The 14,325-nt window shown below is 37.0% G+C and overlaps 4 protein-coding genes across 12 annotated transcripts in view; 3 read left to right on the top strand and 1 right to left on the bottom strand.

The window, feature by feature from the left end:
- The window catches only part of LOC117605629 (uncharacterized), a 152,047-nt gene that overhangs the window by 24,469 nt on the left and 113,253 nt on the right, over positions 1-14,325 (bottom strand). For 3 of the 9 annotated variants that reach the window (XR_013063392.1, XR_013063390.1, XR_013063394.1), the window contains 2 exons: positions 2,602-3,051; positions 66-329 (listed from right to left, as the gene is read on the bottom strand). The exons of 2 other annotated variants lie outside the window; for them this stretch is intronic. The gene's annotated coding sequence lies outside the window, so the exon portion shown is untranslated. Of the gene's footprint in view, positions 1-65; positions 330-2,601; positions 3,052-4,411; positions 4,604-4,989; positions 5,731-14,325 lie in introns of those variants that run through there. 4 more of the 9 variants (XR_013063391.1, XR_013063398.1, XR_004581757.2 and 1 more) reach the window with 4 other exon arrangements.
- LOC117605733 (uncharacterized) lies at positions 6,515-8,313 on the top strand. Its single transcript, XM_034327392.2, has 8 exons — positions 6,515-6,538; positions 6,594-6,710; positions 6,903-7,216; positions 7,275-7,385; positions 7,460-7,550; positions 7,622-7,755; positions 8,072-8,204; positions 8,266-8,313. The coding sequence occupies exons 1-8, from the start codon at positions 6,515-6,517 to the stop codon at positions 8,311-8,313; spliced, it is 972 nt and encodes a 323-aa protein (XP_034183283.2).
- On the top strand, positions 8,970-9,916 carry LOC117605734 (uncharacterized). The gene is made up of 4 exons (XM_034327393.2): positions 8,970-9,171; positions 9,289-9,405; positions 9,473-9,590; positions 9,651-9,916. The coding sequence occupies exons 1-4, from the start codon at positions 9,022-9,024 to the stop codon at positions 9,914-9,916; spliced, it is 651 nt and encodes a 216-aa protein (XP_034183284.2). The 5' UTR covers positions 8,970-9,021.
- On the top strand, positions 11,643-14,012 carry LOC117605735 (uncharacterized). Its single transcript, XM_076691996.1, has 8 exons — positions 11,643-11,915; positions 12,105-12,162; positions 12,223-12,340; positions 12,426-12,687; positions 12,751-12,820; positions 13,213-13,352; positions 13,418-13,550; positions 13,721-14,012. The coding sequence occupies exons 1-8, from the start codon at positions 11,728-11,730 to the stop codon at positions 13,766-13,768; spliced, it is 1,017 nt and encodes a 338-aa protein (XP_076548111.1). The 5' UTR covers positions 11,643-11,727; the 3' UTR covers positions 13,769-14,012.

Below are 14,325 nucleotides of genomic sequence, written 5' to 3'. Positions count from 1 at the left end.
TTCTTTCTCGCATTTTTATTTTTATTCAAAGTCTCGTTTTATATTTAATCAATTCTCGTACGTACCGTTCGAGTTAAGTGGAAGACTTGGCTACCCTGGAGCGTTAATTAACGATCCATTAAAAGGAGAAACCAACAAGATTACAACCGACTCGTTGTCCAATCTTACAGACGTTTTCGACGCGCCAAGCCTTCTCCTCGTTCCATGCTATAGTTTAACGGGCAGCTGTTCGTTGCGTCAATGACTACAGATGCAAAAGACTTGACATTCCTTTGTTTTCGAGGGGTCATGATTTAGAGGGTCCCAGACATCCCCAGATGAGATGAGTTCTGCATGCAGAAAGTACATCAGGTATGATAGTCGTGCCTGTTTTACTAGTCCCTCTTTTACCCCACCTCAAACTGACATCTGAAAAACTCAAATTTCACTACCTTTACTATTTTTTTCTGCTTTTAGAAATCAATCAAAAGCAGCACAAGACTGAACAATTATTATTATAATTGTTTGACAAACTTGTATTCACTTCAAACACCTTGGTAAATAAATCATTTTAAAAATGCAGTTGACTTATTATTTAATTTACCCAATTTCATTTCTGGGTTATTTATTTAATGCCCGCAATTTCTTTCCACAGTTATTTATTTAGTTCACTTAAATTCTTCTATCATTTTAGTTGATCAATGTACTTAACTTCTTTTCTCAGTTATTAATATATACATCATACACTAACTGTTTGATCTTTAATAAATTAAAAATATAATATACATGAAAATCAAACTTAAAACAAAACACAGTAATTACTTCTCAATATGAGAAGTTTGACCTAGAACGAGCTGCGACCTTCTCAGTCTTGTAGCGATCGCCGAAGGGTGCAGATCAACTTACCAGATCAACTAAATAATTTACTTTATTTATTTATTTCGCTTATTAAATAAGCTCATCAAAGAGGAATGAAATTTATAATTTTATCCTCCTTCTGGGCCTTGGCCGACCACTCTTTTCATTTATTACTTTATTCTTCCTGATGGTCCCGCCACACTTTTTCCAGTGATTTACTATTTCATCCCTCTTTTAAGGGCAAAGCCCATCCTTTTCAGTTATTAATTATTTTATCCTCTTTTATGGGCAAAGACCCACGCTTCCTAATCATTTATATTTCTATTTCTCTTTATGAACCAAGGCCTCCATACGCAGTTATTTATTTCTTCACCCTTATATCTATACCCCTTATGTCCCTGAATTCTTTGTATTCCTACACCCATTACATCTCTCCAACCCTTATAATAAATATATTATAAACATAATAACATATTATAAAAATTGGTTCAAACAAAGGTAAGTAAAGGTAAGTAAAGGTAAGTATGTAAATCCTTTTTTTACCGCCAGAGGGCGCTGATTCGACGTCGAAAATTTAGTTCGCATTTTTGCCACCAGAGGGCCAAAAATTTTGCAAGGTTTATTTCCTTTTTCCGCCGCCAGAGGGCGCTGATCCGACGTCGAATATTTAGTTCGCATTTTTGCCGCCAGAGGGCCAAAAATTTTGCAAGGTTTAGTTCCCTTTTCCGCCACCAGAGGGCGCTGATCCGACGTCGAATATTTAGTTCACATTTTTGCCGCCAGGGGGCCAAAAAGGTTGCAAACTTTACTTCCTTTTTTCACCTCCAGAGGGCGCTGATTCGACGTCGAAGCAGCGCCCTCTAGCGGTAAAAAAAGGAACTAAATTTGTAGAAAATCGCAGGCCCTATAGCCGCAAACGTTCCAACTCATGCAGGTACTGGGATGTATGGAATGCAGGAATATAAGTGATCCAAGAATGTAAGGGATGCAGGGATGTAAGGGCTGCAAAAATGAAAGGAATGGAGGAATATAAAGAAAGCAGAGATTTGGGAAATGTGGCGATATAAGAGAAGGCAGAGATGTAAGGAATGCAGAGGTGTAAAGGATGCAGAGATATAAGGGATGCAGTGATGTAAATGATGCTGGGATACAAAGAGTTCTGTGATGTAAAGAATACAGAGATGTAAGCGATGCAGGGATGTTAGGTATGCGTAGATATCAGGGATGCAGGGGTATAAGGAATGGAGGGAAGTGACGAATGCGAGAAGTAAAAGGGATGGTGGATAAAGTAGGAAGCATTTGGAAAGTCTGGTCCCGTTGAGGTTTCCAAAAAGGGCGTAAAATAATAAATAACAGGATAGTGAGGCGAGGTACAGAGCAGAAATAAAATCATCATTTTCATCTCTAATGTGTTTATTCAATAAGTTAAGAAGTTAAATACAGCAAATTAAATAAACGCGGAAAATAAAATGAACGTATATGTATATTTAACCAGTAGATCCGCACCCCTCGGTGATCGGTCTAAGACTGAGGAGGTTTCATTTTGTTTTACGATAGACAACGGTGCCCGATCACAGCCATGGCTTTCCCCTCCGCCGCCGCGGCTTACTACTTTTACTCGAATCAGTGGCTGTAAATATTTTTTTCCTTTTTAACGTGGGGAAATCTTGTATAAAACCCCCGCCGTCCCCTAGGAGTGGGCGGCGGGGAAATGTCAAATTCCTACTGACTAAAACTTCGGAGGAGGTCCAAATTGAGGCCTACCCTGTGGCTGACACCGGGGGTCGCAACCCGGTATAGGCTTCTCGGGCCGTGTACAAAAGCGCCCGGAGCCTCCAGTCCTGACGCCAGCGGCCCTGACTACTCCGCCGATTTTAGTGGCGAAATATCTAGTGTTGAGAGAAGGGTTGGATCAACCTCTCCTTGCTGCTCCTCTTGTTGCTGGAATATAGCAAGGCTGAGCTCGCGACACTCACTAACAATGAGTAATGGGGTATATGTAGTTTTTGATTTCGAAGCACTCTGCTATTACCATCAACGTGCATTAGACCGTTGCAGTACGAAGTATTTCATATTTTCATGCTAGGATAGTGCAGATGGTGTTCGTTTTCAAGGCACAAATTCAAAACTCCTTGAAAACAAAGGCACGTCTAGTGTTGTTGGATCTGTAGTCACTGGTTGCGTGCAATCCCGTGAAACAAGGTATAGAGTACGCTGGAAAAATAAAAGGAATATATTAAGAGTGTCTCCGTCGGCGTTCCCTACTTCGCCGGGAGTCCGTTCGGTCTAATTTCTAATTATTCCGCCGGAGTGGCTCTAATTAGCGTAGGTAGCTATGCAGCGTACAACTGTTTCCCTCGTGTCAGGGGTGTGGAACCGGGGAGGCTAGGTAAATAAGCTTCGTGGCTGTGTACGTAGACGTGTGTTTGTACTGTTCACCATCTATGGAGGATTTTATCATACGCGTTGCATGCTCGCTGCCTTTTAGCGCAATAATTATACTATCTTCGAAACGATACACCCCTGCCATAGACAGCCGATCAAGCGCAACACGTTCCTCTTTGTTTCTCTACTCTTTTCCGTGATTCTTTTCGGGAAATACGATCGTGTAGAAAGATGGAAAAGACGTTGGACGGATAGTTTGATAAAACTAGTATGGTGTTACGAACGCGATTCAACGAAATCACCCATACATATTCAATAATCGTTGCACGGGAAAATCTTGTTTCAGTCTTTTACCGAGAACGGTTGAATGGAAAGCGAATATCCGTAGTTTCTGAAACTTTTACACTCAATATTCGCGCGGTTCCCCGGGCTTCGTTTCAGAATTGCTCACGGTACCTGTTGCAATTGCCTTAATAACGCTCACAGGATCACAGCGTTCGAAATAATTAAAAGTACAATATTGTGTCGCGGTGGTTCGATGGGAACAAAAGAAGAAAAAAAGTAGGTAGGGCAGAAACGAGTTTCCTCTTTCCTGGATGTTCGCAGAGGTCTCTTTATATATTTTAATTGAATCACCCCACTCGGTTGAATACTTTGCGGAAAAATGAAAAGCTCGGCCAGTTATTAATTACTAATATCGTGCGTATTACTCGCGCTTTAATATTGCTTCGTTTATCGTTGGACGTTGTGGAAAAATAAAGGAAAAATAATGGAAACCATGATGAGAGAATTTTTTTGTTGGTGGTTTCGTTCTGTTTACCATTTGTTTAAAGAGAAAATTTATATAAAATCCTCTGCTTTAAAAGCAGATGAATTCTACGCGTGAAGATGGTAGACGAATTTGAAGAGGGTTGAGACGCGAGGGGTTTGAAGATAGTCGACACCGGAGGGAAGACAATTATTATTTTGAGTGGTTGGCGACGGGATGCTGGTGATATTTTATTTAAGATACAATCGCGTAATAGCTCGCTTCAAGTGGATAGATAACGTAGAGTCCGAGACGAGGGATGAAAGTAACATTCGGACGAAGATCGCAAAGGAGAAAGAAACGGGGGTTGAAGGTAAGAACGAGTGGAGATAAAAGGTGAAGGGGATGATTCTACATTAGTAAATTACTTGGTGACTGTACCTCAAAAGCTCCAAGAGGAACATGGAACTGCTTCTTCAAATACGTAATTGCTTATGAATAATTCGAAGAGTTGACGCCTGAAACGACAAAGGTGGAAGACATTTTTTCATATCATAAATATTCAAGGTGTGATGGCAACCCTGACTGATTGAAAATTGAAAATACAATCCCATTCTTTGATATGTGCTCCCGTTGGACCGCGAAACCCAACCGATAAAGGGATGTTGTATTTTTTTATTCGCAACAACACCATGAGAAAACTCTATGAACGCTAACGAGTTTGCACATTCGATGGGTTGCGTATCGACACGAGGAAGAAGAAACGCGACAAAGGACACGTCACACAGGCGTTCGATTTTTTATGGGACTGTTGCGTCGCACAGGTAGCCGCTGGCGAACCGAACAAATCGATGGGAAAAAAGTTAGGACACGCGTGCGAAAACGTCGATATGACGTTATCCAATTAAAAAGAGCCGCCTTTGTATAACCCGATCTGTTGTATCCAGCAGCATCCGCCGTTATTCTTCCAATCTAAACCCCTTACTCCTATCAGTAGGCTGCATCCAATTAGTACATACCTTTCGCTCTATTATTGCTTTGCACATTTTGTTGGATGATCATTCTGTTATAGCCACCGTCACGATATAGCGATGTCGCAAAAGCTTTCAGAGGCTAGATTACAGGAAATTCGATCGCTGAAAGAAAAATTTATTATAAAGATCTAAAACTTTAGCTATGGGTGCATAGAGAAATGTGTCATTAACTTATTTGCTCGATAGAAGATTTGATAAATTTTCCTCTATTACAAATTTTATACATTTAAAAATTGTATATCATTGCGCGCTTTTAAAAAGTACTTTTGGTGTCACCTAGTTAATAATGGAAGAACCTTGTCAATTGTTCTGTCCTACAGTCGGTTATGTAGAAAATTCTATATCCTGTCCTGACGGTAAGGTACCATCAGATGGATACAAAAGTTAGTTATTTTAGAAAAGATGGTAACTACATGTTGTATTAGTCTCACTGTTCATTATTAGATAGAGCGAGCGGTGAGTTCTCTCCCACCCCCGTAGATATGATGATCCAGCTTACATTCGAAAGCTTCGAGTAAGTACTGTTCAGGAACTCGTTTCTAATCATATGTTTACCTTTTGTCTGTAGTTTCCACATTTTCACTTTGAAGCAATTTTATTACGAGTGTTCAATCTACCCCCGATATGTGAAGATGATCTAATCTTATTGGTAGATTTACACTATACGTCGTTTTGCAAGATTCTTCTTGATGAACCCAAGTATTTTTACTAGATTCTGGTGTAGAGTTTTACAAATTTTTCAGATTTCTAATGATGCAATTTTTCCGCCACACTTTAGCTTCTTACAATTTAAAATAAAGTTCAAATTTTCGACGTTCAAACAGTTGAAGTTTCAACATTTCTATTGTACACAATCCACACGATAAAGTGCAATTCGTTATCTGCGTTTGATGCATTGCATTCAACTATACACCATTTATGTTTAATAGTATAACACCACCTTTCGTGTACCATGAAAAGACAATGTTGATAAAGATATTGACATTGAAAGAGAAACCTTTTAACATCAATATTTGATGACTACTTTATGGATCTACTAGCTGTAGGTTCTCACTGAACAGTACAAGTTATTAGATCTTATAACGAGTCAAACGACCGGAGCACACGCAAGAAGTTTTTTTTTTTCAAAGATATCGTGAAAGACAAAAAGCAAAGAAATGATTGAACAATTGCTTCTATAAGATTCTTCGAAAAACGGTGGCCAATAAGAGCCAGTTTCTTCGAGTGGCTAAGAAATAATTCAAGGAAATACAGCACGCCAGGAAAAGTGGAATCTAAAATCGTCGAATACAAAAGATCGTTTGCAACCCTCATTCCTTTTTCTACATTTCTTGCAACAAAACAACTGCGTCCGTCTAATTTCTCAAACTGTTTTGCACGAACCATGAACGTGAATATTGTGGAGGAACGATTCTTGAAGTATAATAAACAAATCGGATTATTCGCAGGACTGTGGCCTGGTCAAAGTAGTTACCGGAGAACACTCAAACGAATTATTCTAATGGCGATAATGGTAGCGGGCTACTCTACACAGGTATTCGATTAAAATAATTTGAATCTCATGAGGATTCTATCATTTCTGATTGTAGGTTGCGAGACTTGTAGTTTTCTGTAGTGTGAACACTTTTCTAACTGATATACCTTTTTTGGTGGTAGCCTTAGGAACGATTATCAAAACGAGTAACTGTATAATAAACGAATCTAAGGTAAGAGATTCGCGTCTGCAATGTTCATATTTTTTTCTTTTCTAACATCGATGAAATTGCAGCTGAAGGTGCTTTTGAGTAATATCAATGAAGATTGGTTGACGTTAAAATCGAAAGCTGAGTTTGAGATTATGTTAAAATATGGAAAGAAGGGATACCTTATAGCTATACTCTATATGAGTAAGAGATCAGAACATTAATAACATAATACTAAATTCTACGAATCAAATAAATTTTCTTGTAGTGCATATGACTGTTTCCACGACTTTGTTTTCTACAATGCCTTTCGTACCACCTTTGCTGGATATCATCTTACCTCTAAACAAATCTCGGGAACCAATGTACTCTTATCCAGCTTATTACGGAGTCGATAACGAGAAGTATCATTTCGTCATAGTCGCGCACATGACAGCCATACTGTTCTTTACCAATGTTCTATATTGTGCTTGTGACATGAACTACGTTTACATTGTGCAACATGCCTGCAGTTTATTAGCCATTACAGGGTAAGATTATGGTATATAAAATTGTAAAGTGTCTTTTTAATTTTCAAATTATTTGCAGACAACGTTTTAAGTGCGCGTGTTACGATCAGGACACTTGTAATAAGTTGAAGATGCGCAGGATATACAGGAATGTATGTGATTCCATTCGAACTCATCAACGTGCTCTAACGTTAGTACATATTGTCAAAAATGCTAGAATCTTAGTATTAATATATACACCAACAATAAGTTAATTTGATGCAGTTACGTGAACCAAGTTGGAAGTGCTTACGACATTAGTCTCTTCGTCTCAATGGGACTGCTGCTGGGTAGTATCACCCTTTCTCTATTAATGGTAAAATGTTTCTATTAACCTTCCTCTTATGTTCTCCAAAAGAATCGTTAAATATATTGGCATAAGTTTAGGTGACTAGCAGTGAATTTGGCATGATGTGGTTCATCTACAATGTGTTTCTATTGACTCAATTGTTACATGTATTTTTCTTAGTCGTTCAGGGCCAATTTGTGATCAATTCTGAAGACAATCTCTATAAAACCATGTGAGTGATCAATCCGTGAACACTGATTCCAAATTTTCACCAAAATGCATTCTCACTCACCGATTAATTTCGACGAAAAGAACCAAAATCTTCGTAACTCATTCACGAATTTTTCATTTCATTTGTCCATTATTTAGATAGAGTAGGCCTGCACAACAAGTAGTGTAGCGGGCAATGGTGCTCTCCTCGGCCCATGGGTAAAACAAAGGGCGACAACTTATCACTTTAAATGCTTCACATATATTTCAATTCAGCTGATCATTTTTGTTTCATCGTTCATCTGTACAGATAATTGGATAAAAAATATTATTTTCAGAGGGGAGGCAACGTGGTACAATGCCACAAACGAAACAAGAACGCTATACGTTTTAGCTCTGAGGAGAAGTTTGACTCCTCCACTGCTAACAGCTGGGGGTTTTGTAAAGTTGGATTTGAAAACCTTCACCGAGGTAATTGGGTCATTTTTAGATTGCAAAAAGTTACAAATATAAATGGAAATTTTATTTTCAGATTTTAAGGGCATCAGTTTCATACTATACGGTAATGAAATCTAAATAAAAGAATGCTTTGAAAATCTTTCGTAACAAATACGCACAAATAATATGTGATTAATGTCACTCATTAAGATGTGATTACCATGATAATAATAATATAAACTATTTCATGAATAGTTTTGCATTTTGTCGCGTATTTAATGAAATAGATAGTCACAAGTATGTAAGTAATAATTTAAATAAAATATCAGAAAATTAATTAAACTGTACCTTAGAGTACTTCAGGTTCCAAATAATTTGTGTTTTCACATCACTTATTATATAATTTCCAATTTACACATGGTTCAAATTACTATACTACCTTCTTTTTCCATCAACACTACTGATACCTTCGCCCAGCTAAGACAGAATTACTATTTACTGTTTTTACACTCTGCTATATCATTCAATCGAGCCACTTACATTTAAACTACCGAAAGCACTTGAATTCGGAATTGCAACTAATAAGCTGGTATACTTTAGTTGCATGTACCGTAGAAGGAACGAGGGAAACCTTTTTCATATTAATGTCCAATTATGCGCCACCGTTTCCAGCTCCGTTATGAAGCTATTTTCGTTTCTGCGAGAACTGTGTGATTAAAGTTTCATACAAAAAATGATATGTGCAAAATAACTATAGAATAGATGGAAGAAAATCAGTTTTACAATTGCCTTCTTCGCGACAAGCACGCTTGTATAGATAGGTTTCTCTAGCTGGTTTGCTTGTCTCGTCATGGATGATATTGGGATACAACAACGTTATTTGAAGCTTACAAAAAGATGCCTGATCATCAGTGGAATTTGGCCTAAACAGACCAAGTCTACGAAAAACATACTTCGATTTATCGTCTACATCACCACCGTTCCTTGTATCATGTCACAGGTACACACATGGTATAGTATCGATTTTCTTGGATGCACGCATATCACTCTTTTTCTGCATTTAATTTAGTCAAAGAATTAACCGTGCCAGCCAACGATTGATTAATATTCATTACAGATAGCATATGTAGCATGCTTTTTCAGCTTGACTGCTGTGGTAGAGCAGCTATCATTTTTACTGGCGATGGTACTGGGGTTGTTTAAGCAAGGAGCTTATATCGTAAACGAGGAAAAAGTGAGCAAACACACGCGTTACTCTCTCTTCTGTCTTTAATTACAGGAAATTGATAATTTGATTGCAGTTTAAAGGGCTTTTGAATGGTATGTTCAATGACTGGGCAGTGGATAGATCGAAAGAGGAGCTTGCTATTATGACATCGTACATGGAAAGAGGAGCCCTTTTCGCGTCAATTTATTTAGGTAAGAAGATTTTCAATTAATCATTTGCGTAGAATCAACTATTTAAATCGTTGTTTTTAGCAAATGCATACAGCTGCACCGGTCTATTCATGCAAATGCCATGGTGGCCACGGATTGCCGACCTCGTGATGCCATTGAATGAATCTCGGCCTCGAGCGTATATTTTTCCAGCTTATTACTTCATTGACGATACGAATTATTATTACTGGATAATAACACACATGAGTATTGCAACTGTATTAACTACGATCATCTATATCGCCTGTGACACTTGTTACATATATGCTGTGCAACATGCTTGCGGGTTATTGGCTGTGGCTGGGTAAGAACAGGTTGCATTCAAGTCAGTAACAAAAATTTTAACTTTCTGAAGCACGAGTCTTTTTGTAATTTAGATATCGTTTCGAGCAAGCAGTCGAGGACATTTCTGACGAAAGCAAAATTGTAAAAATGTCGAAGGAAACATACAGAAGAGTGCGTTACTCGGTTGAGGGGCATGATCGCGCATTAAGGTTGGTATACTACGATACGTTTAAATTCTTTACACTTTATTACTTATTATTCTATCGTTCGTTTCCAAATTATCTAGATATGTAAGAGAAATTGAAGACATTCATCGTGGTTATCTTTTCTTTTGTATGGGTATTATGGTTGCAGCCTTTAGTGGTACGTTAGTTATGGTAAGTTCTTTAAATTCAATACCATCCTACGATAAGAACCTTCATAAAATATCACTTTTCGAAACCAGGTATCAAGTATGGAGATTTGTATGCAGTTCTATCAGTGTTGCACCTTCTTAGTTGTTCAATTGATGCATATGTTTTTCCTGACACTTCAAGGACAGTTTGTAATTAATTCAAACAACGAGACTTATAATAAAATGTGAGTAATGAATTAACACAGACCTCTCGTAAATCATCTGGAAAAAGAAAAAAAACAACTCTGCCGTTTACAGATACGACGGATTATGGTACAATACCGTACCTAAAACGCAAATATTATACATCTTAGCATTAAGATCGAGCATGACTCCTCCTCAAATAACAGCCGGAGGTCTTATTCCAATGAACCTGCAAACCTTCGCAGACGTAATATATTAATTACTGTTACATCGATTTGGTCCAATTAAAAAAAAACTTGAATATCTGTTTTTAGGTGATAAAAACATCAGTTTCGTACTTTACAGTGTTGAAAGCTACGTAACCGAATGATCGAGATAAAGGAATTGATTACTATAAGAAAGGCAAAACGATAGATGACACGTATGGTGTCTTAAGATAAGGTGCACCATGAACACATAATTGGTATACGTGTTGCATACGGGATTAATTCAATTTTATAAAACAAATATAATTTTATACATTAATTATAATTGTATTTTGTAATATAAATCTGTCAGCATGAAGAACGAAGGTTAAAGCACAGATATATCGTGTTTAATTATTGGGAATCCAGAAAACCTTGCAACCTTTCTCATTAATCTCGTTGCAAATATTAATCTGGAATCTGGACCGTGGGATTAGGTCAGTTTAAACGGGCATGAACCTCGCGGTGACTTTCTCACAGAGCTTCATGGCGAAGGCGCCAACATCTCTAAACTATTTCAGAACTGATAACGAACATTTTCGTGTGTGTTTCAACATTTTTAAACAACTTCCACCAAATTAAACATCCAGTTTAATTGCTGCGATTCATGTTCGAACAATTGCAAAAAAGAAACATAGACGATTGATTTAAAAAGCTAACATGGACGAATCAACGAAAGCTAACATTGAATTCATTGAACGTAGTACACATTCTAGCGAACACTTTTATGTCTACTTCAGTTTGAGATATTGCTTTTTAGTGGTTGTCAATTTTTTAAAGAAACTAATGCAAACATACCTTGTTATTATATCGAGATAGCTTTTTGCACAGTGTATTCTTAAAAGCGAATATGAATAATTAATACACCGTTTGCGAAGTATCGATGTAGATGCGTATAGCATGCACGCCACATGGAAATTATTCAAACAAATGTAGACGAATAATGAGGCTGTAGAGTCTATCAAGTATTGCGTTTTCAAAAAATCTCCTACCACTTCTGACAGTTCTACATATCCAGGAAAGTAGCAACACGGTCAAGTTGTGTTTCATTATGGACAGAGACAAGATAGAACAGCAGTACTTGAAAGTCACAAAAATATTCGCGAATCTAGCTGGAACGTGGCCATATCAGAGACCTTTGTCAAAATTAATTATAATAATCATTTCTTCTCTTATAACGATACCAGCTATCTATACTCAGGTACTGATTGAAGCACGAATACTTTTCTTTTTTAAGCAGTGATTAATCTACGAAAAAACTTTTATATTTTTAATTTTGGTGGACAAAGAATTCCCGTCGTTTAAATTAAATTTTATCCGTGTTAGATTCATTTGCAACGAAAGCACATATTGATTTTTAGATAGCCTATATCGCACTAGTTCGTGAACTGGATGTCTTGATGGAAGAATTTCCTTTCATCGCCGTAGGAATGGGAATACTCGTAAAACAAACCAATTCTTTCATCTACGGTTCGAGGGTGAGGATGTTCATTAACACTAATCTTCATTATGTCCTTTTCTGAAAGTGTGTGTTTAATTACCATAGCTTAAATTGCTTTTGGATGGAATGTACGAGGACTGGACAGTAAACAAATCAAAGGAAGAAATCGTCATTATGAAGACATACGCTGAAAGAGCAACCTATTTTACGTCCTTCTATGCAAGTAAGGCAATTTTGAATCATACACGTTCATTCATTATTCTTATGATTTCCACGGAAATTTTAAAATGACATTATTATTTTTACAGTAACTGCTATATTTACCACGGTATTTTTCATTAACATGCCTCTCATATCTCGTATTTTGGACAAACTGATACCGCTAAATGAATCACGAGATCCATTGTACATGTATGAGCCTTACTATGGGTGGGACGAAGAGAAATACTTCTACGTTACGGTGACCCATATGTCTATTTTCGTGATATTAATACTGTTCGTCTTCACTGCCGTTGATACGATTTTCATATACTTTGTGCAACACGCTTGCGGACTTCTGGAAGTATCCGGGTAAAAAGAATCAATTTGGAATTAACAATTACGAACAGTTTTAATAGTTATGAATTTTCGCAGACATCGTTTCAAACACGCGATCGAAGACTTTTCCAGCTGTGAAAAGAAAATTATGGATCCAGCCCAAGAAGTATACAAAAGAGTGTGCCATTCAATAAAAGCGCACGAACGAGCAATTACGTGCGTATAATAAATGCATTTTTAATTTTTCAATTTCATTTTCAACTTATTTTCATGTATGAAAAGTTACTGAAAATGGTTTCCGATGAACAATAGGTATAATCATTTAACTTCTTTTACTTTCTTACTTTTGTTTCTGTTATTTCTTTTTGTCGCGTTATTCGATATTCTTTCCAAACAGATATCTAAACGAAATCCGGGACATCAACATGATTTATTTTTTAATTTTCATGACGTTGGCAACCATGGCTTTCAGCGTTTCATTATACAAGGTAATTTTTGTTCAAAATATTTCGGGTAAGATGGTTTCTAATTATTGTACAAACGATTGCTTAAAAACAGCTGTCAATAATGGAAATCAATGGAGACACCGAGTGCTGCTTCCACTGCGTTTTCTTATTCGTTCAGTTGATGCATATGTTTTTTACGGTGCTACAAGGGCAGTTCGTGATTAATGCCATCGACGATGTCTATGACCATATGTGGGTATTAAGGCTAATTTGTTTCATTTGCAAAATTTAAACATTTATATTATTTTTGAATGCAGATACGAAGCACTGTGGTACAATGTACCGCCCAAAACGCAAGCATTGTATCTATTAGCGTTAAGAAGAACCCTAACTCCACCTGAAATATCAGCCGCCGGAGTAGTTACATTCAACTTGCAGAGCTTTTCAGCTGTAATTATACATTATTTATTAGCTATTAGATATCTTATCAAGATACCGCTAATAGTAGGCTAATATAATTCAAAATAAAAACCTGCAGCATTAGATTAGAAAATGAATGTTCTTAGCAGGTATTTTCTACTACGACTGTCAACGGATTAAACATAAAATATTGCTTTCAGATCATAAAGACTTCCGTTTCATATTTTATGGTACTGAAGAACACCTGAATGGTTAATTGAACCAACAGAATATTTATAAAATAAGGTGCACGACAAACACGTTACTAAAACAACTGTTAGACACGAGACAAAATTTAAAATCGAACCTGATTATAATTTGTTATACGAACCTTAATAATATGTACAATGAAAAGGAAAGTTCAACATTATAAATTGAACTTGACTATAATTTAATACCTTTATGAATTTGAAGAAAAAGTGGTAACTCCTAACATATAATTTTCATTCTTAATTACTCGGGAATAAAATTTATAGTATTTTTATAGCAGTGGGATATGAAAGGATCGAGGATTCTGTCGTGTGCACAGGTGTCGCAGATACGTACTGAAATTCTTCATCGTAAATTGAAAATTACACCACCATTCAACGTGAGTCGCGAACGGCACGGTACTTTTCGCGAAAGTCAAGAATCTAGAGTAATTGGCCACATCGGGGCAAGGAGAGCAAGTTTTTTCTTTCAATGGATATGTACCTATTGCCAGCGGACAGTGGCAATAACGGTGATATATGCGATGTTAGGATTGCTGAAATTACCTTTCTTATTA

Source organism: Osmia lignaria, chromosome 14 (assembly GCF_051020975.1).
Source record: "Osmia lignaria lignaria isolate PbOS001 chromosome 14, iyOsmLign1, whole genome shotgun sequence".
In the NCBI taxonomy this organism is placed as follows: Eukaryota; Metazoa; Arthropoda; class Insecta; order Hymenoptera; family Megachilidae; genus Osmia; species Osmia lignaria.
The sequence above is the reverse complement of the archived record's forward strand: the minus strand, read 5'-3'. Positions and strand labels throughout refer to the sequence as shown.

Bases quoted from the DNA above. Each gene is read 5' to 3' on its own strand.
- LOC117605734 (XM_034327393.2), top strand. From the start codon at position 9,022: ATGGATGATATTGGGATACAACAACGTTATTTGAAGCTTACAAAAAGA. The intron at 9,172-9,288 runs GTACACACATGG...TATTCATTACAG, and splicing joins TTCCTTGTATCATGTCACAG to ATAGCATATGTAGCATGCTT. The intron at 9,406-9,472 runs GTGAGCAAACAC...ATTTGATTGCAG, and splicing joins ATATCGTAAACGAGGAAAAA to TTTAAAGGGCTTTTGAATGG.
- LOC117605733 (XM_034327392.2), top strand. From the start codon at position 6,515: ATGGTAGCGGGCTACTCTACACAG. The intron at 7,551-7,621 runs GTAAAATGTTTC...GCATAAGTTTAG, and splicing joins TCACCCTTTCTCTATTAATG to GTGACTAGCAGTGAATTTGG. The intron at 7,756-8,071 runs GTGAGTGATCAA...TATTATTTTCAG, and splicing joins GACAATCTCTATAAAACCAT to AGGGGAGGCAACGTGGTACA.
- LOC117605735 (XM_076691996.1), top strand. From the start codon at position 11,728: ATGGACAGAGACAAGATAGAACAGCAGTACTTGAAAGTCACAAAAATA. The intron at 12,688-12,750 runs GTAAAAAGAATC...GAATTTTCGCAG, and splicing joins GGACTTCTGGAAGTATCCGG to ACATCGTTTCAAACACGCGA. The intron at 13,353-13,417 runs GTGGGTATTAAG...TTTTGAATGCAG, and splicing joins GACGATGTCTATGACCATAT to ATACGAAGCACTGTGGTACA.